Source organism: Ictidomys tridecemlineatus, chromosome X (genome assembly GCF_052094955.1).
Source record: "Ictidomys tridecemlineatus isolate mIctTri1 chromosome X, mIctTri1.hap1, whole genome shotgun sequence".
Lineage (NCBI taxonomy): Eukaryota > Metazoa > Chordata > Mammalia > Rodentia > Sciuridae > Ictidomys > Ictidomys tridecemlineatus.
In genome coordinates, this window is record NC_135493.1 from 121533544 (window position 1) to 121557534 (window position 23991).

At 51.8% G+C, this 23991-nt stretch overlaps 1 protein-coding gene across 4 annotated transcripts in view; it reads right to left on the reverse strand.

Annotated features, from left to right (window-relative positions):
- Positions 1 to 344: 344 nt before the first annotated feature.
- Positions 345 to 23991, reverse strand: part of Tbl1x (transducin beta like 1 X-linked) — a 130891-nt gene continuing 107244 nt past the window's right edge. For 3 of the 4 annotated variants that reach the window (XM_078035147.1, XM_078035148.1, XM_078035149.1), the window contains 11 exons: positions 23293 to 23425; positions 22765 to 22906; positions 22466 to 22529; positions 22270 to 22367; positions 19502 to 19562; positions 16583 to 16704; positions 13864 to 13938; positions 13419 to 13546; positions 11771 to 11936; positions 9773 to 9874; positions 345 to 3552 (listed from right to left, as the gene is read on the reverse strand). In XM_078035147.1, coding sequence (XP_077891273.1) covers positions 3526 to 3552; positions 9773 to 9874; positions 11771 to 11936; positions 13419 to 13546; positions 13864 to 13938; positions 16583 to 16704; positions 19502 to 19562; positions 22270 to 22367; positions 22466 to 22529; positions 22765 to 22906; positions 23293 to 23425 — 1118 coding nt within the window. In that variant the 3' untranslated portion in view covers positions 345 to 3525. Of the gene's footprint in view, positions 3553 to 9772; positions 9875 to 11770; positions 11937 to 13418; positions 13547 to 13863; positions 13939 to 13968; positions 15189 to 16582; positions 16705 to 19501; positions 19563 to 22269; positions 22368 to 22465; positions 22530 to 22764; positions 22907 to 23292; positions 23426 to 23991 lie in introns of those variants that run through there. The other variant, XM_078035150.1, reaches the window with a different exon arrangement.

Consider the following 23991-nt stretch of genomic DNA (forward strand, 5'->3'; position numbering starts at 1 on the left):
ACTGACATGGGGGGGGGGATTTTAGCCCAGATCACAGGGATCCACGTGGTCTTGCTGCCCACCAGCATCCCACTTCAGTCCCCGATCAGCTTCTCTGTGCAAGCCCAGCTCATCTGGCCTGTGTTTCCCTTGGGTCCATGGCAGCTCAGGGCTGGTCCTCAGACACCAGGTCTGGCCTGGTCCAGAACACTGCTACCTCCTGGCCTTCAGACACCCCCACCCCAGTTAAGGGGCAATCCTGGGAAGAGGCAGTTATTTCCATAAAAGACAGAATTCTGTATCCATTGATCAGTGTCAATGTGGGAGTTACCCAGACAGACGGAGAAACCACAGGCACCCAGATCTCTAATATCAAAATAGAGCAATTTATTCAAGACACTGAATATGATGTCGATTCTCTCTTGAAACAAATGAGCTATGTATGACACACAAGGTGATTTTTTTTTCTTTCCCAAGAGCGTGAGGAGTGAGTGGCGGGGAGTAGAGAAAATGGGGGACAGATATCGTTGAACAGAATCTGGAAAATGCTGACGGAGAACCACGTCTGGCTGTACGTCTGACACAGACAATAAAAACTGCAGAAGCCAGAATCTAAAACTTCAGTGAGTGGTGGAAGAAACATTTCTGCATTTGACAAGAAACACAATGAAGAAAAAAAGCAGGAACAAGAGGTTAAAAAAAGGAGAAAAAGTAACGAGGAAAAAAGCAGATCTTTACGTCGGACAAAGTGCACTTCACTTGGCTCCATGATCTATTTTTAGAAAGAACAAAAAGTCAAGTCCTACGGTGTGGAGTCAGAGCATCAAACCCTGCAACGTCCATCTGGCCCTTCCAGGCCCCCGTGGGGCAGCTCTCGCCTCCCAGGTAGATGCTGGACATGGCTCTTGGTCACTTTGAACCCCACCAAAGATTCCAAAGAGGATTACTGCATTATGTCTGCTTTCAAGGTTAGATTTGGTCACTAAGACTTAAGCATTCCTCACAATTATTAAGAGCTGTAAACAACGTAGAACAGTAATTGCAGGATACACGGGCCACCCCTGGACTACAAGGATGAATCTAATGGCGCTCTGGCAGGAGGGTGAACAATGGTCTGTAGACATGGAGGTTCCACAAACTGCTGTCGACCATGGTGTTCTGTGGCTGGGGGATGGACTTGAGGGCACAAGATGCATGCCCCCGTCTGGTCCCCTGGTGGCCCATGCTCACTCGAGTCCAGAGGCTAGTTGTGAAGCAGGAAGGTGGGCAGGCTGCTTTGTCCTTCTCGCGCTCCCTCCTGGGCAGGAACTTGTCAGGAGCCAGCAGCCCGTAGCTCCAACCTGACAATTCTGAGGAGGCTCAGATTGATCGAGGGGCTAATGAGACCCTGGCTACTGACATCCATGTGCAGATTGCCTAGCGAGTCCCCGACACAGCCCATGGCAGTAGAGGGCTTGTCCAAGGAGCCATATCCCAGGAATGGGCTAACTTTGGGCAGCTGGTGTTCTGTAGAGAGAAACATTTTTACTTGGGGAACAGTAAAGATAGTGTTTATCTGGATCCCCCAAATCTGCACCCCAAACCTAATGCATCTTCAGGGCAGGAGATTATCAACCTACTGGGGGACACCTGTTCAATGATGACCCATGCGACTTTGGCTTTCTTTGCTGAGTATTTAGGTACCACAGCTAGAACACAACACTCAATAACAGGAGCACCTCTTGGTCTTTTTGGGCTTGTGAAGTTCACATACCAAAGTGGAGGGGAATTCACGGTCTGAGAAGGATTAATGCACTCTGGTATCTGCCAATGGCCTCTGAGCATGCTCAATCGTATAGGTAGCCCCTGCTCTTCCACCACGGGTGACTTTTGGCTCCATGGAGAGATGCATCCGTCCGAGTTACACCCTGCTTCCACTCCAGGAACACACAGCTGACTGAAATCAGCCCCCCAGGCTTCTCCACAGCCTCACCAACACTTCCTGCCCTTCCCTATGCCCACAGGAAAATCAGAGAGGCCCCGTCTTTCCATCTGTTCCCCCATTGCCAATTTCAAATCAGTGTTCAGTTGTGATGAGGGTGCTACAGTCACCCGATCCCACGACAGCAAACCTTGCTAGGAACACAAAAACTGGTTTAATTCTTTAAAAAATAGTAAAGACCCATTTAAAAACAAAAGCAACAAAAAGTCCCCACCCTTTTTCTAGTCTCTTGTGAAAGAAAGGAGAAGCCGGTAGAAGTGGTTAGTATCGGTCTACCTAGGTAACGGTTCCCCTCCGGGAATGACAGTCCTTCTTCCGTGTTATTTTGTGTCTTCTCTCCACCGAGGTACGCTCTGGGGGGCCTTCAGGTCTACTTTGCAGGTACCTTCGCAGTGTGTGCTCTTGGCGAGGTGAACACTGGAAGCTATGTTCTGGGGAAAAGGCCTAGGTGACAGCAGAGGCCGGCTGTCGGTCTGGAAGCCTCCCTCACTTCTTCAGCTGCTGACTCGCAGGACCCTCCGTCCGTCTTCCACCCAAGGTCCTCCTCCTGATGCCTTCCACGCAGCTGACGGAAAGGGGCCAGACACCTCGGGCTGCCAGTGACGTCTGACTTTTTTTTTTTTTCCTTTTTAAATATGAATCACAAAGCTCTCTATGTCTGATGGCCATTTTAAGATTTTAAAATCGTTTAAACATAAAAATATTTTTTTTTTCCAAAAATACTCCAGGCTCTTTCTCTTATAAGTCATTTTTTTTTCTCCTGTAAAAAGTCCCCCTCCCTGCCTTCTTACATAAAGCACTTATTTATGCGCCAAAAGTGCCCTTGAGACCCAAGGTGTGGAGCAGCGATGGGAGAGCAGAGGGGAGCGGGGCAGTGGACGGGTGGGGAGAGCTGTCCATCCAGGCTTTCCCCATCGCGTCACCCTGTCCCTGGCCGCGCCTGTGTGTGTGTGTGTGTGTGGGGGGGGGCATGAAAAGGGAGAGGGGACCGAAGCGGAATGGCGCAGGGGGCAAGGACAGGACCAAGGGGGAAAGAAGCCACGAACCCCGGACAGTTTCCGTCTCACGTGGAAGGCCCTGGGCCACAGGACTCCAGTGGACAGAAAAGCCACCCAACAAACCAGGTTCTAGAAAACAGAGCCGGGAGGACAGTCGCGCGCTGCGTCGGTCCAAATGGTCTTGGAGCAGCCTCTGTGGGAGCCGCGTGTGTCCAAATCGACCGGGGGACCCTAAGGAGGCGGCCCCCACCTTTTGGTTGATCACAGCATTTTTTTTTTTTTTTTTGGCACAGCTTTTTACCATCCCCTTCCCACTAAGCCACGAGCCCACTCGGATGGAAACGGGCCTGCGCCGCCCCTGGCTCAGACGGCCTGGGCGCGACCTTCCCACGGGCTTGTGATTTCCAACTTCAGGATGAAGATGACGAGAAAGAGAGACTCCTGTGGCCAGGGACAAGTGGACTTCCAAGTACACGCTAACGCAAGTCAAGCTCCAACACGGGAGACAGCGGCGACCCCACGCATCCACTGCTGGTCCGCTAGGGTTTGTCCTTTCCCCTCTGACGTTTACTTCCGCAGATCCAACACACACACCTGGAAGGAAACAAAGCACCTGTTACCTTCAGAATCAACGTGCGTATGCCACCAGAATCCTACCACAAGCCCTTGCTTCCCCCGGTTCCTGGAGTAGCTTGATTCTCCCGCCATCTTTCGTATCTCCCACTCGCCTGAGTTCTCATTTCTCCCACAATCCCTTGCATCTTCCACAATCGTGTTCTCACCTTCCTTCCAGAATCCCCTGCACTAACCTCCAAGCCCTTCTTTAGCCCAGAATCCTGTTTTCTTGAATCTCCCACAATCCCTTGCTTCTCTCAATGCTGTTCTCACCTCCCTCCCAGAATCCTTTGCTCTGGCCCACAAGTCCTTTTCCCCAGAATCCTCTGTTCTCTTGAATCTCCCAAAATCCTTTGCTCCTTCCAGAACTCTGTTCTTGCCTTCCTCCCAGAATCCTTTGCTCTGACCTGTGAGTCCTTTTCTCCCAGAATCCGGTTCTCTCAAATCTCCCACAATCCCTTGCTTTTCCCTATAATTCTCTTCTCACCTTCTTCCCAGAAACCCCTGCTCTGGCCAGCTAGTTCTCCTTCCTCCCACAACCCCTTGCTTCTCCCAGAACCCTAAGGCTCTCAATTATACCACAATACTATTCATATTTTGCTCCCAGAATCAGCAGTGACACAAAGCCCTTCTTTCTCCCAGAATCCTCTGGTAGCTTAATTATCCCATAATCCCATGCCTCTCCCAGTATCCTCTGTTCCTTAATTCCAACAATCCCTTGCTTTTTCTAAATCCTTACCTTCCTCCCAGAACTCTTTGCTCTAACCAACAAGTCCTTCCTCCCAGAATCCTGTCCTTGCTCCTCCCACAATCCTTTGCTTTTTTCCTATAATTCTCTTACCTTCCTCCCAGAATCCTCTCCCTGCCCCACCAGTCCTTTCTCCCACAATCCTCTGGTAGCTGATTGTCCCATAATCCCATAACTCTTGCATAATTCCTTGCTTATTCTACAATCTTCTCACCACCTTCCCAGAAACCTCTGCCCTGACCCACTAGTCTTCTTTCACAATCCTCTTCTCCTATAATTCTTTATTTCAACCACAATCCTCTTCTTTACTCCCAAAATCCTGTCATGACCCACAAAACCTTTCTCCTGGAATTCTCTGGTCACTTGATTCTCCTGCAATCTCGTGTCTCTCCCAGAAACCAGATCACTTATTTCTCTCACAATCTTCTACTTCTCCCACAAGCCTGTTCAGACCATCCTCCCAGAATCCTCTGACCCGACCCCCAAGTCCTCCTTTCTCCCAGAATCCTATCCCTTAATTCTCCCACAATTCCTTGCTTTTCCTATAATTCTGTTCTCACCTTCCTCCCAGAATTCCCTGCTCTGACTGGCTAAGCCTCCTTACTCCCAGAATCCTGGTTCCCCTTCCTCCCACAACTCCTTGCTTCTCCCGGAACCCTCTGGCCCTCAATTATCCCTTAATCTTCTTCACACCTTCCTCCCAGAATCAGCAGTGACACACAAGCCCTTCTTTCTCCCTTGATTCTCCCATAATTCCATGCTTCTCCCAGAACCCTCTGGCAGCTTGATTCTTCCACAATTCCTTGCTTTCCCTACAGTCCTGTTCTTTTCTCGCCTAGAATCCTCTGCCCCGCACCCGCAAGTCCTCCTTCCTCCCAGAATCCTGTGTCCTGGGACGTGCAAGTCCTCCTTCCTCCCAGAATCCTGTCCCTTAGTTCTCCCACAATTCCTTGCTTTTCCTATAATTCTGTTCTTACTTCCTTCCCAGAATCCCCTGCTCTGACCAGTTAATCCTCCTTAATCCCAGAATCCTGTTCTCCTTCCTCCCACAACTCCTTGTTTCTCCCAGAACCCTATGGTTCTCAATTATCCCACAATCCTGCTCACATCTTCCTCTCAGAATCAGCCATGACACACAAGCCCTTTCTTTCTCCCAGAATCCTCTGGTAGCTTAATTCTTCCACAATCCCATGCCTCTCCCAGTATCCTCTGTTCCTTAATTCCAACAATCCCTTGCTTTTCCTAAATTCTTACCTTCCTCCCAGAACTCTGCTCTGACCAACTAGTCCTTCCTCCCAGAATCCTGTTCTTGCTCCTCTCACAATCCTCTGCTTTTCCCTATAATCCTTTTACCTTCCTCCCAGAATCCTCTCCCTGCCCCACCAGTCCTTTCTCCCACAATCCTCTGGTAGGTGATTGTCCCATAATCCCATGCTTCTCCCACAATCCTGTCCTTAATTCTCCCACAATTCCTTGCTTTTCCTATAATCTTCTCACCTTCTTCCCAGAATCCTCTGCTCTGACCCACTAGTCTTCCTCTATTACTCCCAGAATCCTGTCATGACCCACAAAACCTTTCTCCCAGAATTCTCTGGTCACTTGATTCTCCTACAATCTCGTGCCTCGCCCAGAAACCAGTTCACTTATTTCTCAATCTTACCCCTCCCACAAGACTGTTCAGACCTTCCTCCCAGAATCCTCTGGCCCAACCCCCAATTCCTCCTTCCTCCCAGAATCAGCCGTGACACACAAGCCCTTCATTCGCCCAGAATCCTCTGGTAGCTTGATTCTTCCACAATTCCTTGCTTTTCATACAATCCTGTCTCTCCTTTCACCCAGAATCCTCTGCCCCCGGAACCCACAAATCCTTTTGTCCAGAATCCTCTACCCCAGACCTGCAAGTCCTCTTTTCTCCCAGAATTCTTTGGCCCAACCCCCAAGTCCTCCTTTCTCCCAGGTTCCTGTCCCTTAATTATAGGAAAAGCAAGGAATTGTGGGAGAATTATGTTCTTACCTCCCAGAATTTCCTGCTCTGACCGGCTAATCCTCCTTACTCCCAGAATCCTGGTTCTCCTTCCTCCCACCACTCCTTGCTTCTCCCAAAACCTTCTGGCCCTCAATTATCCCTCATTCTTCACACCTTCCTCCCAGAATCAGCTGTGACACACAAGCCCTTCTCTCAGAATCCTCTGGTAGCTTGATTCTCCCACAATTCCTTGCTTTTCCTACAATCCTGTTCCCTCTTTTCGCCCAGAATCCTCTGCCCCTAACCCGCAAGTCGTCCTTCCTCCCAGAAGCCTCTGCCCTGGGACATTAAGTCCTCCTTCCTCCTAGAATCCTGTCCCTTAATTCTCCCACAATTCCTTGCTTTTCCTATAATTCTGTTCTCACCTTCCTCCCAGAATCCCCTGCTCTGACCAGCTATCATGACCCACAAAACCTTTCTCCCAGAATTCTCTGGTCACTCGTGCCTCTCCCAGAAACCAGTTCACTTATTTCTCTCTCAGTCTTCTACTTCTCCCACAAGCCTATTCAGACCTTCCTCCCAGAATCCTCTGGCCCGACCCCCAAGTCCTCCTTTCTCTCAGAATCCTCTGCCCCACCCCAAGTCTTCCTTCCTCCCAGAATCCTCTGCCCTGACCCCCAAGTCCTCCTTCCTCCCAGAATCAGCCGTGACACACAAGCCCTTCATTCTCCCAGAATCCTCTGGTAGCTTGATTTTCCCACAATTCCTTGCTTTTCCTACAATCCTCTCTCCTTTTGCCCAGAATCCTCTGCCCCCGGACCCACAAGTCCTCCTTTTGTCCAGAATCCTCTATCACAGACCTGCTAGTCCTCCTTTCTCCCAGAATCCTCTGCCGCCACCCGCAAGTCCTCCTTTTGTCCAGAATCCTCTACCCCAGACCTGTAAGTCCTCCTTTCTCCCAGAGTCCTCTGCCGAGACCCGCAAGTCCTTTTTTCTCCCAGAAGCCTGTCCCTTAATTCTCCCACAATTTCTTGCTTTTCCTATAATTCTGTTCTCACCTTCCTTCCAGAATCCCCTCCTCTGATCGGCTAATCCTCCTTCCTCCTACAACCCCCTGGCCTTCCATTATCCCACAATCCTGTTCACATCTTTCTCCCAGAATCACCCATGACACACAAGCCCTTCTTTCTCCCAGAATCCTCTGGTAGCTTGATTCTCCCACAATCCCTTGCTTTTCCTACAATGCTGTTTTCCACCTTTCGCCCAGAATCCTCTGCCGCAGGACCTGCAAGTCCTCCTTTCGCCCAGAATCCTCTGCCCCGGACCCGCAAGTCCTTCTTTCGCCCAAAATCCTGTCCCTTAATTCTCCCACAATTCCTTGCTTTTTCTAAAATCTTCTCACCACCTTCCCAGAATCCTCTGCCCTGACCCACTAGTCTTCTCTCACAATCCTCTTCTCCCCTAATTCTTTGTTTCAACCACAATCCTCTTTTTTACTCCCAGAATCCTGTCACGACCTACAAAACCGTCTTTCTCCCGGAATTCTCTGGTCACTTGATTCTCCTACAATCTCGTGCCTCTCCCAGAAACCAGTTCACTTATTTCTCTCACAATCTTCTTCTTCTCCCACAAGCCTGTTCAGACCTTCCTCCCAGAATCCTCTGACCCGACCCCCAAGTCCTCCTTCCACCGAGAATCCTGTCCCTTAATCCTCCCACAATTCCTTGCTTTTCCTACAATCTTGTTTTCACCTTTCGCCCAGTATCCTCTGCCCTGGACCGCAAGTCCTCCTTTCGCCCAGAATCCTGTCCCTTAATTCTCCCACAATTCCTTGCTTTTCGTACAATCCTGCTCTCACCTTCCTCCCAGAATCCGTTGCTCTGATCCATTAGTCCTTTCTCCCACAATTCTTCTCCCATGATCCTTTGTTTCACCAATTCCCTTCTTCCCTCCCTCCCAGAATCCTCTGTCAAGACCTACCTCCTCTGTCAAGACCTCCCTCTCAGACTTCTTTGGTCACTTGATTCTCCCACATTCCTTACCTCTCCCAGAATTATGTTCACTTATTTCTCACAATCCTTTACTTCTCCCACAGTCCATTTCTCCCCTTCCTTCCAGAATCCTGTATGCTGACCCCAAATACTTCCTTCACCCAGAATCCTGTTCTCTATTCCTCTTGGAACCCCTTGGTTCTCAGAATCCTCTGGCTCTTAATTGGCCCACAATCCTGTGCTCCGACCTGCAAGTCCTCCTCCTCCCAGTATCTCCTGTTCTTATTTCTCCCACTGACCCCTGGCTTCTCCCAGAATCCTGTTCCTGGATTCTCACAATCCAGTTCTCATTTCTCCCATAATCCCCTGCATCTTCCACAATCCTGTTCGCACCTTCCTCCCAGAACCCTCTGCTTACACCTGCAGTTATTTTTCTCTCCCCCAGAACACAAGTCTGTGTGGGGCTCTTGAGAATACTGGCCAGTCTAGTTTTTTGTTTTTTAATAAAAAAGTTTTTTCCTAGGCACGGTGGCCAACACCTGTAATCCCAGTGGCTGAGAAGGCTGCGGCAGGAGGATCCGGATTTGGAAGTCGGGAGAGCAACTTAAGCAAAGCCCTAAGCAACTTCAACCCTGGCTCAAATACTTTTTAAAAGGGCTGGGGTGTGCTCAGGGGTCAAGTCCCCTGGGTTCAATCCCTGTACCAATAAAAATCACCTTCTATCGGAACAGAATCCTGAAGGGACAGACAATCTGTAGTAACAGGCTGATTTCTGAGCAGCTCATCAAGTGAATAAGATCAATAGGGAAAGTTGGGTCAAAGACGACTTAGGAACCCACAGAGCAGCCACAGTGTGGGGGCACAGACCACACAACCCTGCCCTTGGGGAACATCTGGGGGACACGCCGACACTCAGCCAAGCAGGCAGACACTGCCCCTGCCTTAGCCGTCAGGGCAGCCTCAAGTCCTGGAGGGAATAAAAATGTGGACATGCCACAGAAATAGAACACGGACCCAGGGGACCTGCTGAATGGAAGGCCACCTCTTGCCACCCGCGGGGCCCAGGCTGAGGCAGGAATGCACAGCTGAGACTGAGCAAGTCTCGAACCCTGGCACTAGGGACATCTGGGTCGGCCACTTCTGTGCTGCAGGGATGTTCTGGGCATGGCAGGAGGGTTAACCGCACCTTGGTCTCCACCTACAAGACGCCAGTAGCGCCCTTCCTGAAATCAGCCCTGACCCCAAAGGCTCCCGTCTACCATCTCCCCTCAGAGACAGCAGTCACCCAGTTTGAGAACCAAACTCAAAAGGATGCCGACTACAGGACCAAGAGAAGGGCAGGCCCAGACGTGGTACCCACCCCAGTGGGAGATTCCTTCACGCAACAGCAGGTGGAGCGCCTGCCGAGTGCCGGAGCTGCAGGACGGGGAGCCTGGAAGTTCCCTGGGTGCCCCCCACCCACTCCAGTCCCCAGCAACCTGAGGTGCCACTCACAGAGCCATCGGACGCACTGGCGCCCACTTTGTCTCCTCGAGCGTTCCAGCACACCTCGAAGATGCCACCCGTGCCCCGGTAGCTGTGGACGAGACTTCCACTCTGCAAAGGAAAGCAACCGTCACTTGCTAGGCGAGGAGCCCCGCCAACTGGCAGGGGTACAACGGTCACTCCTCCTCACCTGACCCCACTGTCCATCACAAAAATGCCCCACTGTGGAGCGCCGAAAAGGACTTCCCCTCGACACTGGTGGCTGTGGACATGTAACCCTCAGACCACCAACTCTCAAGGATGGGACTGCCCCTGACCCGCAGAGCACCGGCCATGGCTGTCCCCAGCCAGAGACTGGGGTGCGGGGAGCCTAGGTCAGCTGGGGCTGTGGGCCGCACACATGTGCCTCAGGGACTATCCACCGGCTCTTAAAAAAAGTTAAGAAATTCTTATTAAAGACCCATGTGATGTTTTATACCTTTTTTATTTATTTTTATGTGGTGCTGAGGACCAAACCCAGCGCCTTGCACATGCCAGGCGAGTGCTCTACCGCTGAGCCCCAGCCCCTAGTTTCCTCTTCTTAATGGCACTTGGGATGGGATCCGGGGCCTCCTCCCACGTGCCTGGCTAGTGCTCCAACACTCAGCTGTGACCTTGGCCCTTTCCTTGCTGACCCCCTTGCTGGGGGTCATACCAACCTCGTGGTCCGGGTTCTCCCTGTCCTCTACAGCTTTTTCCTTCCCAGTTCCCACCACAAGTGTGTCCCCCCCAACTCCTGTCCAGGTGTCTGGTCACTAGTCAAGGGGTACCACTTGGGTGCCTTCAGGTCTTCCAAGAATCAGGCAGCTATGTAATGACCATCAGTAAGTCTCTTCACAAACATGTCATGAAGTTATTCCCTGGACAAGTAGTTTGAAAGAACAAATGCATGCCCCTCTGGTCCCGGGGTGCTAGCTAAGACCACGGGCTATTAGCTTCTGGTGGGAACCGGACAGCGTTAACTTGACAAGCGCCAGAGAGGTGTGAAGCAGGTGCTGGGGAGACTCAAACCCTCAACACTGGACTGGTTACAGTGGGAGATGTCCCAAGGCTGGGCCAATGGGCTGTCATCAACCAGAGTCTTTAAAGGGTGGTATTACCCCAGGGCCCCCCGTATTTTGTTTTTGTTTCTTGCCCATATTGGTTTGGTCCTACACACATTTACTTATGCACACATAGACACGTGCATATATAGCATCATCAGCCTTCTTATCTGCAGTGCTAGGGACTGCACCCAGGGTCTCATGCCTACCAGGTAAGCGCTCCACCACTGAGCCATATCCCAGCCCCTCGATCTCTATGAAATGGCAGCAAAATGTACTTGGAAGAAACCCAGATCCTTGGTTATTTCCAGTGGCTTCAATCACACCACCTTCTCTCCCATTGGAATGGGAATAGAGGGCTCTGGGGGCGGTTCAGGGTACAGCGCTGGCCCACAAGCCTGAAGCCCTGCACTGGATCCCCAGCACAACAAACATACAACGAGCCATCAAGATGAGAATCGAGAGCTCTCCCGATTCTTTTTAGTCCCCTGTGAAAGGACAGCCCAGTATTGACATGGTGCTACCACAGTGACACTGGCAGGGTCCGGGTTGGCTGGTGCCCCTGAGCTGCTGAGATGAAGGGACGCCTCCCACCACCCTCCACCAGGGGGCAGCCTTTCCAGCTTTCCCCAGAGCACTGAAGGTGGCAACTCCTTCTAGAAGGTCTTCCAAGATGACAAGCTCAGAGCTTGGCTCCAAGTCATCGGCCCAGAACTCTGGGGACATCAGAGACGCACACCTCCTGGAGGAAGGGACCTGCTCTAGGCTTCGGGGAGGGGAAGACCCCACACCCTTGGGAGCACAAGGCAGGCAGCACTGGCTGGGTCTGCCTGGGGAGTCCAGCCTTGCTCTCTGCTTTAGGTCGTCCTAACAAGTCACTGCTGCAAGCTCGGGGAAGGTTGGGGCCGCAGGGCCGCGAGATTACCTGAGTATTCCAGATATGGACACACTTGTCAAAGGAGCCACTGGCCAAGTATTTGCCATCAGGACTGAAGGCTACACTGTAGACAGGTTCCTGATGTTTGGTTAGTGTGTGGATACAAACGCCCCGCTCCACATCCCACAGTCGCACCGTAGAATCAAACGAAGCACTGGGAAGAGAAGCACAGAAAGCACAAGCAGGTCAGCAGGCCAGCTTTTCACAGATCTCTGCGACACCTCAGAAGCCTTTCCCTCCAGCCTCTGCCGTGAGCGAACAACAAACCATTTTCTCTTCTGGAATATAAACTCAAGACACTACAGGGAGCTTTATCTTTGGCGCTGTTATAAGGGAAACAAATGGATACTCATTTACTTCCTGTTTTTCTTTTGCATTGCTCAGAGTCAAATCCAGCTCCTGGCCAAGTTGCCCAGGTTGGCCTCCAACTTGCAATCCTCCTGCCTCAGCCTCCCAAATTGCTGGGATTACATGCATAAGTCACAGCAATGTTCTTCTAAGCATTGGGGCTGCGGGTGTAGTTCAGTGGCAGAGCACTTGGCTGGTGTGTAAAGGCCCTGGGTTCCATCCTCAGAACTACAAGAAAATAAACCAAGAGTGGACTGCCACATCCTTGGGGTACAGTGTGCATCAGGATGCAGCGATTCTGTGGCCTGAAGCTCTGCCTTTTGGGAAGGTCACCTTTGTTCCTGATGACCACGCTTTCCCAGTTCTGGTATCTTAGAAAATTCACTGTCAAATGTTGGGGCAGGCAGATCTGGCTGGAGCTGGGGAACCTCTGATCTCCACCCAAAATTCCTGCTGCTAGCAGCTCTGAGTGGGATGCAGCAAACCCAGGTCTAAGCTGAAGGCTTTCAGTTTTGTTATAGTAAAAAATTTTTGCTAAAGCCAAATTACTGAGGCCTGATACAGACGTGATTCCTGCTACGGGTCTCACAGCTAAAGCAATCAGGCCTCATCTGATTGAGCTGGCCCTTCACATCTGCAAGGGGGTGCAACGGCAGATTCCATCAACCACAGATCAGAAACAACTAGGAAAAAGACTGCCGGTACTGAATACGTCACAGGCCCTCAACAATGCCGTCTAACAATGGCTCATGCACTTAGACAGCATCAGGTATCAAGTGAGCTACAGAGGATGCGAAGTTCTAGACGACGTGCACAGGTTATATGCCAACACATGAGGGATTGAGCACCACACCTGTGATTTCAGTATCCACAGCTCATCCAGGAACCAACCCCTATGGATATCCAGAGAAAACAGTATTATCTCGTTGGCACCTTCAAAATGCAGTAGCCTTCTGTCTAGCTGGATGGGCTTCAAAACACTGGGGACACACCAGCAAAATTCTCTTTTTTTGCTCAAGAGTAAATTAAGCCGGGCACAGCGGTGCATGCCTGTAACCCCAGCCACTTAGGAGGCCAAGGCAGGAGGATCACAAGTTCAAAGCCAGCCTCAGCAAAAGCAAGGTGCTAAGCAACTCAGCGAGACCCTGTCTCTAAAGAAAATCGGGCTCGGGATGGGGCTCAGTGGTGGAGTATATCTGGGTTCCATCCCTGGTACCAAAAAAATCAAGAGTGAATTAAGGCTGCATCCCAGAGGGGAGACGGGAGCACGCGGGCTGGACCCCCTTACCTTGCTAACATGATGTTGGAGTTGGGGTTGCTGGTGGCTGGTCCCGTGGGACTCCACTTGATGGTGTAGATCTCTTTGCTGTGAGCCTGGAGATCATGGACGCACGTGTCTTGCTTCATACTCCAGATCTGGAGAGGGCGTGGCCAACGACATGAGCAACGCGTCCCCAACCTGGGGGGGGTCAGCACCTCTCATCCTGGGGGTGCTCCTCTGGCTGCTGGCCCGCGGGATCCCAGCAGGGTGGGGGAGTGGACAAGGACTCAGACAGGTGAAGACCCTCAGCAGAGCCCTTGGCTGACAAATGGGCATTCGCTGCCTTGGTGAGGGGGAAACTTACAGAGGAGGGATCCCCACAAAAACCAACAGAGGAGTGGAATGCGAGACCCTGGGGAACATGGGTCTTGTCCAGGATTGAACGGTCCATCCCGCGAGATGCTGGCCTCACCTTTAATGTCATGTCATCAGAGCAGGACGCTAGCAGCATTCCTGAAGGATCCCACTTGATGGCGTTGACCTCATTCTGCAAGAGGGGAAAGGATTTCAGAAAGAAACGGAAGCCTGTGTGTAGGAAGGGCAGTAAGGCGGCCCTCCACCAGGGGGCGGTGGTGCCCTGCCAGCCTTGCCCTGGCCTGGGGATTTACCCTGCAGGCCCAGGAGGTAAGAACCACTCAGCCTTCCCACGCACACTTCCTTCACGAAAAAAGTCTCTACTAGGATGAAAGCCAAATGAGGAATTCACATATAACAAGGAGGGCAGATAAAACCAATAAAACCACAGCTATTTCTGAAGCTGGACTTTGGACACCATTTTCCTATGCGCTTTAAATAGGCGCGGTGGTATGCACCGGCAATCCAGGAGGCTGAGGAAGGAGGATGGCAAATACCAGGACAGCCTTAGCAACTTAGACTAAAATAAAGGTGGGGGGGAGGCACTGGGCAGAGCAGCCTGGGCTCAGTCCCCAGTATCTCTCTCTCTCTCTCTCTGCCCGGCTAGACAGCAATGCAACCTGAAGGCACAAATCCACACCCACAGGCCACACAGAAGTGCAAGGGAAACGGACCCAGGCTGTCTTGGACAGGAAACACACGCAGGAGGAACACAATCCTCCCTGGGGCAGCCTGGGCATCCGTCCCTGCTGCAGCTGTGGAGAGGAGCGAGCCCACAGGCAGATCTCTTAGGGCTGCTGAGCACCGACGTCCATCCCCAGCGGAACCCCCCTTCAGTCCTCCAGGGAGAAATGGATTCCTTCCCAGGAGTGGAACCTTCTCCCTCTGCCACCAAGTCACAATCCCTGGGAAGCGTCCAGAAGCAGCTCATTCACAGGTCTCGGGGAGGAGCGGTCTCCATCCGTCCGTTCAGCCAGAGCTCGGCTTAGAAGCAGCAATCAAGACCCACTTCTAGAGCCAAGCGGGGCGGCGGAGGCAGAGGCAGGGCCGCTAGAAATCAGACCCCGGGCAGCCCCTTAACAGTGGTGGGCAGAACAGGGCCAGAGAACAGCTCAGCCCAGAAAAACACGGCACAGCCCCAGGGAGACGCTGTCAGGACCGCCGATGCCCAGCTCGGGAAGCCCCTTCTGTGGGAGAGGTGGGTGCCGACCAGGGAAGTGAGCAAGGCTGGGGACGGTGGCACTCGTGTCTCGGGTTACAGCAGCAGCATGATGGCTTTGACCTCCTCCACTGCCCTCTGGGGATGGTGCAGCACTGAATGCCATTCTGGGCACCGGTGACAAAGACGGAGAAGCCTTGGCCCTGGCTTTGATTCTTCAAGTTCTGCAGGAGGTGGACACAGAAGCAAGCAATGCCAGCCACCCCGAGGCCAGGAGCAAGGCTGTGCCCTGGGCACCATGCCCAGCTAGTGCCATGACACTCCCAGTGGGGCCCGGGACTTGTGAGTGACGTCTTGGGAGATGGGAAGGGCTTGTGAGAGGCAGAGGGTCACCGTGGGATGCTCAGTCACAGGTTTTCCAGGAGGACCGGGGCACAGCTGCTTTGAGGACGTACTAGGTACCCCAAGGACAGACCCAGTAGAGCCCTCGAGGCCACGCTAAGGAATCTGGTAAGTCAGCTGTCCATTATCCACAGTTGTTCTCCCATCTTTCCCACCATCTTTGGTTGTCTTATGATTTCTCCACGTCATTTATCATCAATGTGGCACCTGAGGAGCCGTAAGTCCAGGGGTGCAGGTGTGGGCCTCTTGATGCTGGTTCTGCTTGGGGTTTGCCAAACCTTGTGAGTATTGATGTTTTCCATCACAGGAAAGCCCAGTGGGAGCAGCTTCAAGTCAATTTCCTGTTGTCTTTATCTGTTCTTTGGCCAATTTCTATGAGCTCCTTTCCAAGTCACTAACTTTACTCGTGTGACGTCCAATCTGCCATTCAACCCATCTACCAAGATTTCATTTCAAGATATTCATATTTCCTCAGTCCTCAGCAGCTTTGTTCATTCATTCATCTTTTTGCTTTATTGGGGACTCAACCCCTGAGCTACATTCCCAGCCCTTTTTAGTTTATTGAGACAGGGTCTGGCTAAGTTGTTGAGGCTGGCCTCGAACTTGCAATTCTCCTCTTGCCTTAGCCTCCCAAGTTGCTGGGATGTGTATCACTGAGCCTGGTTCTCATTTATTTTTTAGTTTGTTCTAATTAGTTACACATGACAGTAGAGTGCACGTTGACACACGATACACAAATGGAGTATAACTTCTCCTTCTGGTTGTACTATGATGTGCAATCACTAGCCGCGCACTCATGTGCACACAGGATAACAACATCTGGTTCTACTCCTTCCTACTCACACGCCCCTCCACTCTTCACTCCTCTTGGCCTAATCCAGAGAAACTATTCTTCGTACCTCTGCTCCCGCAAAAACACGGTTCTCCATTCTCAGTGAACACTTCCTGTCTATTCATTTATTATGAGCATCTTTTTCTTTATGCCTTTACATACTCTCCTATCGACTTAACGGCCTTCATTGCAAAATCTGACATCGGGTCACGTGAGGCAGTTTTCATCCTTCCCTACCCACAACTGGGTTGTAGTGACCACAGCTCCAGTGCAAGGGGTTCTAGACCCACTGGTCTGCCGTGACATCGCCTCCTTCTAGGTGAGAGGCAACACTCCCACTTGGCATCCTGGTGAGTGAGGCTGACTTCAGGAACCCCCACTTACTGTGTGCCCTTGGAAGGTTTTGACTGGGCGGTCGCAGCCGAGCCTGCACACGTGGATGCACATGTCCGTGCTACAGGAGGCAAAGGTAGTGTTGTTCTGCCAGTCCACGTCCAGAGCGGGGGCTGCGGGAGGGAAGAGACGGGATGTGGGTATTAGCTGTGCACGTGGCTAGGGCAGGTTGGAAGAGCCAAAAGCACAGCAGCGACTTCACAAAACCATTCCCAGTGTGAACAGTGTCTTTCCTGCAAGGACCTTAAAGTCGTTCTCAATTTGCAGGGACAAGGTTCCTCTGGAAAAGTCCCAAGACCCTGGCTGTGCCCGGGGCAGGCAGCGTCCCGGGCATGAGTGGAAGGGTACTTGCTATGGAAACTGCATCTCCTGGGCCTCCAACTTGCTGGCTTCCAGCAGGGCGACTGTGTGGGGCTACACTGATTTGTGTTCACACAGGGAGGAGATAAAGGACAGGAGAAAGCCTGCTATCCTGTCCTTTGTTCAAAGTGCTTCAATTAGAAAAGTGTGCGATGCATTGATCACGCCACTGATTGGTTTTTTGGGGGGGGTCGGGGGGCAGGAGGGTACTGGGGATTGAACCCAGAGGCACTTAACTGCCGACCCACATCCTCAGCCCTTTTTAGTTTTTATTCTGTGACGGTCTTGCGAAGGGGCCTAGGGGCTCATCAAGCTGCCGAGGCTGGCCATGAGCTTGGGCCTCCTGCCTCAGCCTCCCAAGCCGTTGGGACTACAGGTGTGGACACTGCACCTGGCTTGACTGGCGCTTAACTGGAGCCAACAGCAGTCCCTTGGGACATGGACGAGGACTTGTGAAGAGCACCCTCCTTCACTCCTGGGTCCCTCGCACATGAAAGTGGCTCCGGCAGCAGCTCTGCTCTGCTCTGCTGAGGGCTTAGAGGATGGCGACCGTCTTCACGGTACTTCCTCCTCGCCTCCGCCCGGGAGGCACAGGAAGTCCAGGCAGGAACCAGGCTGCCAACATCCCAGCCAGCAGGCTCTGAACCCTGTTCTGCCCCCGACTGCCACGGCCCGGGTCTCAGATGCAACTGTGCACGTTAGTGCAGGGCCTCGGGTGAGCACGAACGAGGGGAGGCACCGAGTGACTGGCCAAGCCGGGAGGAGATGTGGATGGTACAGCACGGTCGTCAGCACCATCCCGTTTCCAAGGCAGTGTGGCTTTAATTCTCCCAAGTCCTTGGAGAGAGGCCTGGGTATGGCTCTCTCCCCGCCTCCCTTTGGGTACCCCTGGCTCAAGTGGTCACTCCGCACTCCAGGTGGCTGCTGGCCTCCTAGGTTCCTGCCTCCAGTGGAGGTACCAGCCCACCGGGGTACCTCCTAAGAGTCCTTCACACACCAGTGACAGGGATGGAGAAGTGGGGGAAAAATGGCCACGGGAGGAGCAGCAAAGGACTAGGTAGCTCCTCATGGGATCTTCTCTACTACTGAGGGGCCTTAGCAAGCCGGGTGTGGTGGTGCACGCCTGTCATCCCAGCAGCTCGGGAGGCTGAGGCAGGAGGATCACGAGTTCAAAGCCAGCCTCAGTAAGTTAGTGAGGCTCTCAGCAATTAAGTGAGACCCCGTCTCTAAATATAAAAAGGGCTGGGGATGGGGCTCAGCAGTCCAGTGCTTCTGTTCAGACCCTGCTACCAAAAAAAAAAAAAAGGCTTGGCCTTGACAGTTTTGCCGTTTCTCCTTTTTTTGGTACACGGTGCTGGGGATGGAACCCAGGGCCCTGCACAGGCTAGGCAGTCACTGCCACTCAGCCACATTCCCAGCCCTTCTGCCTTCTAGAGGGGTCACAAGGCCTGTCAGTAAGATGACCGCTAGGACCGTGTTCACAGCTCCTTACCCAAGGGGACTTCAGGGAGGTGAGCTGGGCCTGTCACACAGAACCCACAGACAGGGTCTCGTGCATCAATCCCCAAGTTCTCACTTCTTCCAGGGGGTCACCAGAAGTCACTAGGTGGCCCCCCCCCCCCAAACAATACCTGGGATGGAACCTGGGATGCTCCACCACTGAGCTCCATCCCAGCCTTTTTATTGTGAGACAGGGTCTTGCTAAGGGGCTGGGAGTCCAGGCGTGGCCCACAGCACCTGGCTTTATTTTTTATTCCATTGTAGAGAGTTCTAGAGCTTCACTATGTTGTATTTCCAGCGGAAATTAGTTTTGGTGGAAAGAAAGGAAGGAATGAAGGTTTTTTTTTTTTTTTTAAAAAAGGACTTCAGATTAGCTCAGCTTCACTTAGGGACCAATGTGTGCTTTGGTGACATTTTGAAAGGTCGCTTATAGAAGAGAAGCAATTGTAAGAAGAGGTGAGCTTATTCCAGAGAGAGATGCCCAAGGCGGCACCAACAGACATTCTCCACTCTGAGAGCCTGGCCTGCTGGAGGCCACTTGGGTCACCGTCTTCTTACTTCAAGCCAGGCAGTCCTGTCCTCCACCCCCCTGGGGGACGGCTCCCTGCCAGGGGGAAGAGAGCCCACCTCCATGGAGTGGTGTGGGCAGGGAGGTGGGCAGGTGTGCTTGGTGGTCAGGAGGGCCCACCATGGAGCCACCAGGGGCCCCAGGATGCCCCTGCAGAGGGGGTGGGGCAGGGGCACTCTGCAAGGGCACCTGGAGCAGGCCCCGCCCACCTGCTTCCCTGAACACTTGGAAGTTTCGTGCTACAAAGCAGAGGCCCAACTTGAAGCCGGGCACGTGGAGGAAACAAGAGGGAGAGTCTGCTGGAGGCTCGCGGGCAGCCGTCACCCGTGTATCAAGGCGGCACCTCATCCTACGTGCACTGCTTGGGAGGAGAGTCCGGCTGCCTCTGGTGTGGACAGGCCCGTTCCTGCTCTTGTTTACAACATCACGAATTCCTGGGGCAGCCTCTGCATCCCCCCAGCATCAGGAACCAGCAAACCTACCCGAGTGGAAGGGGAACTGCTGCTTGGCTTCTCCCGTGTGGGCGTCCCAGATGATGGTTGTCTGTGCTCCGCAAACAAAGAAAAGAGTCAGTGACCAGCCTCCTCCCAACCATTTCTCTAGGAAAAGGGACCGGGTGAGAAAGCATAACCAGCCATGGTCCCTCTAAATCAGCAGTGTCCGATAGAGAAGGCGAGTCGCAAGGTTATCGTGACTCACCAGTAACATTACCAAAAGAAATTAGTGAAATGTTTTAATATGTGATCAGGAAAAAAAAAAAAACACTAATGAGATATCCAGCATTCTGTTTTCCCATCCTAAGCCTGACACTGTGGGTGTTTTACACAACATCTTTGTATGTGGTGCTGAGGATTGAACCCGGGACGCACGCATGCCAGGCGAGCGCGCTACCGCTTGAGCCACATCCCCAGCCCAGCAATTTTCAACTTAATTTGAAACTTTATTTAAAGACTTAGCTTTGAGAACTAGTTGTATCTTGTGTGCACTGTAAAGGGAAATCTCAGAACACTCAGTTTCTTTTTATTTTATTTCATTGGCACCAGGAGGGATTGAACCCAGAGGTCTGAGCCACAATCCCCAGCCCTTTTTAATATTTTATGTAGAGACAGTGAGGCCCTGAGTAACCCAGTGAGATCCTAAGTTGCTGAGGCTGGCTTTAAACTCGCGTTCCTCCTGAGCCCCTAGACTGTAGGTGTGTGCCAGCGCGCCCGGCAACAGTAAGCTTCTTTGTAACTTGTACTCCTTGGTTTGGGGTCAGCTTGACCAACTTGTGTGTGTGTGTACCTTTTTTTGTACTGAGAAGTGAACCGAGGGGCACTTAACCACTGCACCATACACCCCGCCCCCCTTTTTTATTTTGAGGCAGGTTCATCTTGCCGAGGCTGGCTTCAAATTTAAAATCCTCCTGTCTTGGCAGACCAAGCCGCTGGGATCATGAGCGTGTCCCACTGTGTTAATATTTGTGTATTTGTCTGTGTGTTGTGGTATAATTCCCTTTGATTTATCCATGTACAATCAAATCTGGCACTGCACAGAATATATAAACTCTTTCATCATTCTAGGATACAGTTTCACATGAGATATCATAACTGGATTGTTAATACTTACGTTTAATATATATTGGACAAAAGAAAACATCACCTATACAAGGATTTTTAAGTAAAAAAACATCGTAAGTTTTTCAAAATTTCTGAAATATAATTTAACTACTTTCTGTTAAGCACAAACTGAAGATCATTAATACCAGTAATACCACCCCCCTCGGTGGGTTTTATTGCCAAGAGCACCGATATCCTTATTCCTGCCACGGTTAACTAGGTCATCATGACAGATTACGGACCCAAAGACTAAACTAATTCCAACTATGCATTTCCAATGACTGTGTAGTTCATCACAAATATTTGGAATTCTAAGAAAGTCAAAGGGCAGTAGTTACTGGTGATCCAGGGCCTGGGTTCCCATGTCCCCTAGACCCCACAGCAGCTGTGCATACCTAGGATAATTCATGAACCTCTCTGGCCAGCTCCTGCTCTGTACAAGGGGGAGGACAGCACTAGTGTCTGCCTCCTATCTCGGGAGCCCTGGGTGGGCTAACACATGTAGTGTAACACGTCAGATAAATGGTTGTCATTTCCATGAATTACTTTAATAATCTGGCCAGCAATTCCCAGTGGAACCAAGCGTTCTGTGTGCAAATCACTTGACCACCTCTAACAAACGGGTGTGGTTGTGTACCCATAAAACTATTTATAGAACAGCCACAGGGCCCGATTGGGGTGTTGACTGCAGTTTGCCCAGCCCAGATACCATGTCTCCAAGAATGTGGTCATGTGTGGAGGTCGACTATTATATTGGCTACAGGTTCCTATGATGGCTTTGCAAGAATATGGATGGAAGATGCTAAGTCCTGCGTCTGGTATTTTATATGCAGTTTTAGAACTGGAATGAACACAGAGTAACATAGCAAAGCTTCCAAATTATCCTGCAATCATTACAGAAATCCAAGCCTGTGGGAGACCAAATGGCTACAGAATTCAAGAAAGGCCTCTACGCGTGTGTAAAACACCAGTGGATAGATTCCCCACCCACCCAACGCCCGTTTTTGGTATTTCTTTTCCAAAGCCATGATTTATACAATGCATCAGACTTTGGCAGCCAGGAAGCCTGTGTCCTATGCTCTTTTCCCTCAGAGATGGCTCCTAGGCACCTGGATCTAATGCCGTCACCTCCCCGTCACAGTGCTGCCTCAGGGACACAGTACTGAATTCCAAACTGGCTCCAGGAGCCATGGGGGGTCCCCCCACACGCTCGTGCTGGGTCTCGGGTTACCCTGTCGATCACTGGACGGCCCAGAGGGGAAAAGCTGTTAGCCAAAGGCCCCGGGAGCAGACGTGTTAGGAATTAACAGTCAGATCAAACCCACAAAAACAATCGGCACCTCTAAGTCCTTCAATAAGCCCAAGAACTCAAAAGCCACAAGATTAAAAATAAGTGTGCATCGTTGCTGGGTGCGGTGGCGCATGCCGATAATTCCAGTGGCTCAGGAGGCTGAGGCAGGAGGATCTCAAGTTCAAACCAGCCTCAGCAAAAGTGAGGTGCTGAGCAACTCAGTGGGACCCTGTCTCTAAACACAAAATAGGGCCGGAGATGGGGCTCGGTGGGCAAGTCCTCAAGTTCAATTCCTGGTACCAAAGAGAGCAAGTCTGCATTTCCAGGTGGAAGGGATGGAGGGCTTGGGGTTGGTACTCACTTTGTCCACACCAGCACTCAGAATATAGTTCCCCTTTTTGTTCCACTTCAAGGCAAAGATGGGGCCTTTGTGCTGCCCTAAGGTGCTGGCCAGGTTACCTGTCGGGTAGGAAAGACGAACACGATGACGTAAGGTCCCCATGGTCACACCGGGAAGCACCTTCCGCTGGCCCTGTCGCGAGGGACGCAGGACTCACCATCTTCCGTCCATATTCTTGCAAAGCCGTCATAGGAACCTGTAGCCAATAGTGTCCCATCGCTCTGGGGGCAGAAAGAGATCCACAAGAACACTTGGCATCTCCCCAGGGGACGTCCCCGGGCCCCTAGGCCTGCCTTCCCACCACAGGGCTCCTGGCCCACCCAGCTCGCTGCTGGCCCCACGCAGCCTCTTCACCAGCTCTGGGAAGGGAGGACCCTAGGCTAGCACCCAGGGGACCCCCAAGAGACTGCCCGCCTGTGTGCACAGGCTGCCCCGCGGCTGGCGGACGACGCTTACGTTCCAGTCCAGCGAGGTCACATCCTTGTTGCTTGGGACGTCGTGTCCCCCTTCCCGAATACAGTGCCTCAGCACCAACTGTGTGGAGCCCCCGTTGCTGTTCTCATTGAGGTTCCATATCCTGGCCGTCGAGTCTCCGGATCTGCAGGACAAAACCAAAACACAGGAGTGTTGGGCCCGTGGCTGGACGGGAGGGAGGCTCACGGGACCCACTCTCTGGCCGGGTCAGCCACACACGGCAGGTGGTCTTCTGCGTGCAGTTCTTCGTACCCCTCTCGGCTTCCCTCCTCACCATCTCTGCATGCACTGGTTTTAGATGTCTTTGTACGGCTTCCCACCCCACAGGTAAAAAGGGTCTGGCATGATGGCTACTCCACAGAACAAGACCCACACAGAGGCGGGGCCCAGAGAGGCCCATTGCTTGGTCTGCACACAGCAGGAAGATGTTCCAACCCTAAGGCAGGACACTGGAGATGAGCAATGACCTGGGACCTCTGTCCCGGAGCACCCTCATCCTGAAAGCCTTACCCAGAAGCTAGGAGATCGCTGACCGGATTCCAGGCACAAATGAACACCTCAGACTCATGGCCCCGAAGGACTGTGGCTTTGTTGGGTGGAATTTCAACATCCCCATCTATTTCCATTGGTTTCGAATGGTTATCTGCCAAGAAGCACAGAAAGACACGCGGCTTAGCAAGATACAAAAGAGGTGTGTTCTCAGAAACACTTTGCTTTTACATATTAAGGCAGTACCAATCTGAGGATTATCACTAACTTGTGGCTTTTACATGGCTTAAAAAGTATTTCACGTTTCTTTCTAGTTTGATGGTGCTGTGGTTCATGTGCTAGAAGCTTAGTGCCCAGGTGGGGAGATAAGCAATGGAGGAAACTTTAAGAAAGCACCTCTGTCCGGCCATGTGATCTCTCCCCCTCACATGTGCATCCCACCACACCATCCACCGTGATGTGTTGGTACCACATTGTTTGGACAGTTAGCTTCTAATACTATGAGCTGAATACATGTCTTTTCTTCAATAAAGCATTCAGCCTCAGGTATTTTGTAATAGCAACAGAAAACAGTCTTCAAATTTGAACAAAGGATAAAGACAGCTATTTATAACTGAAGCCCTCAACCATGGCCCATGGGCCAAATCTAAGCCACTGCCACCAATTTTTATAAACAAAGTGTGACCAGAACAATCACATTCATGTTTGTGCACTGCCTGT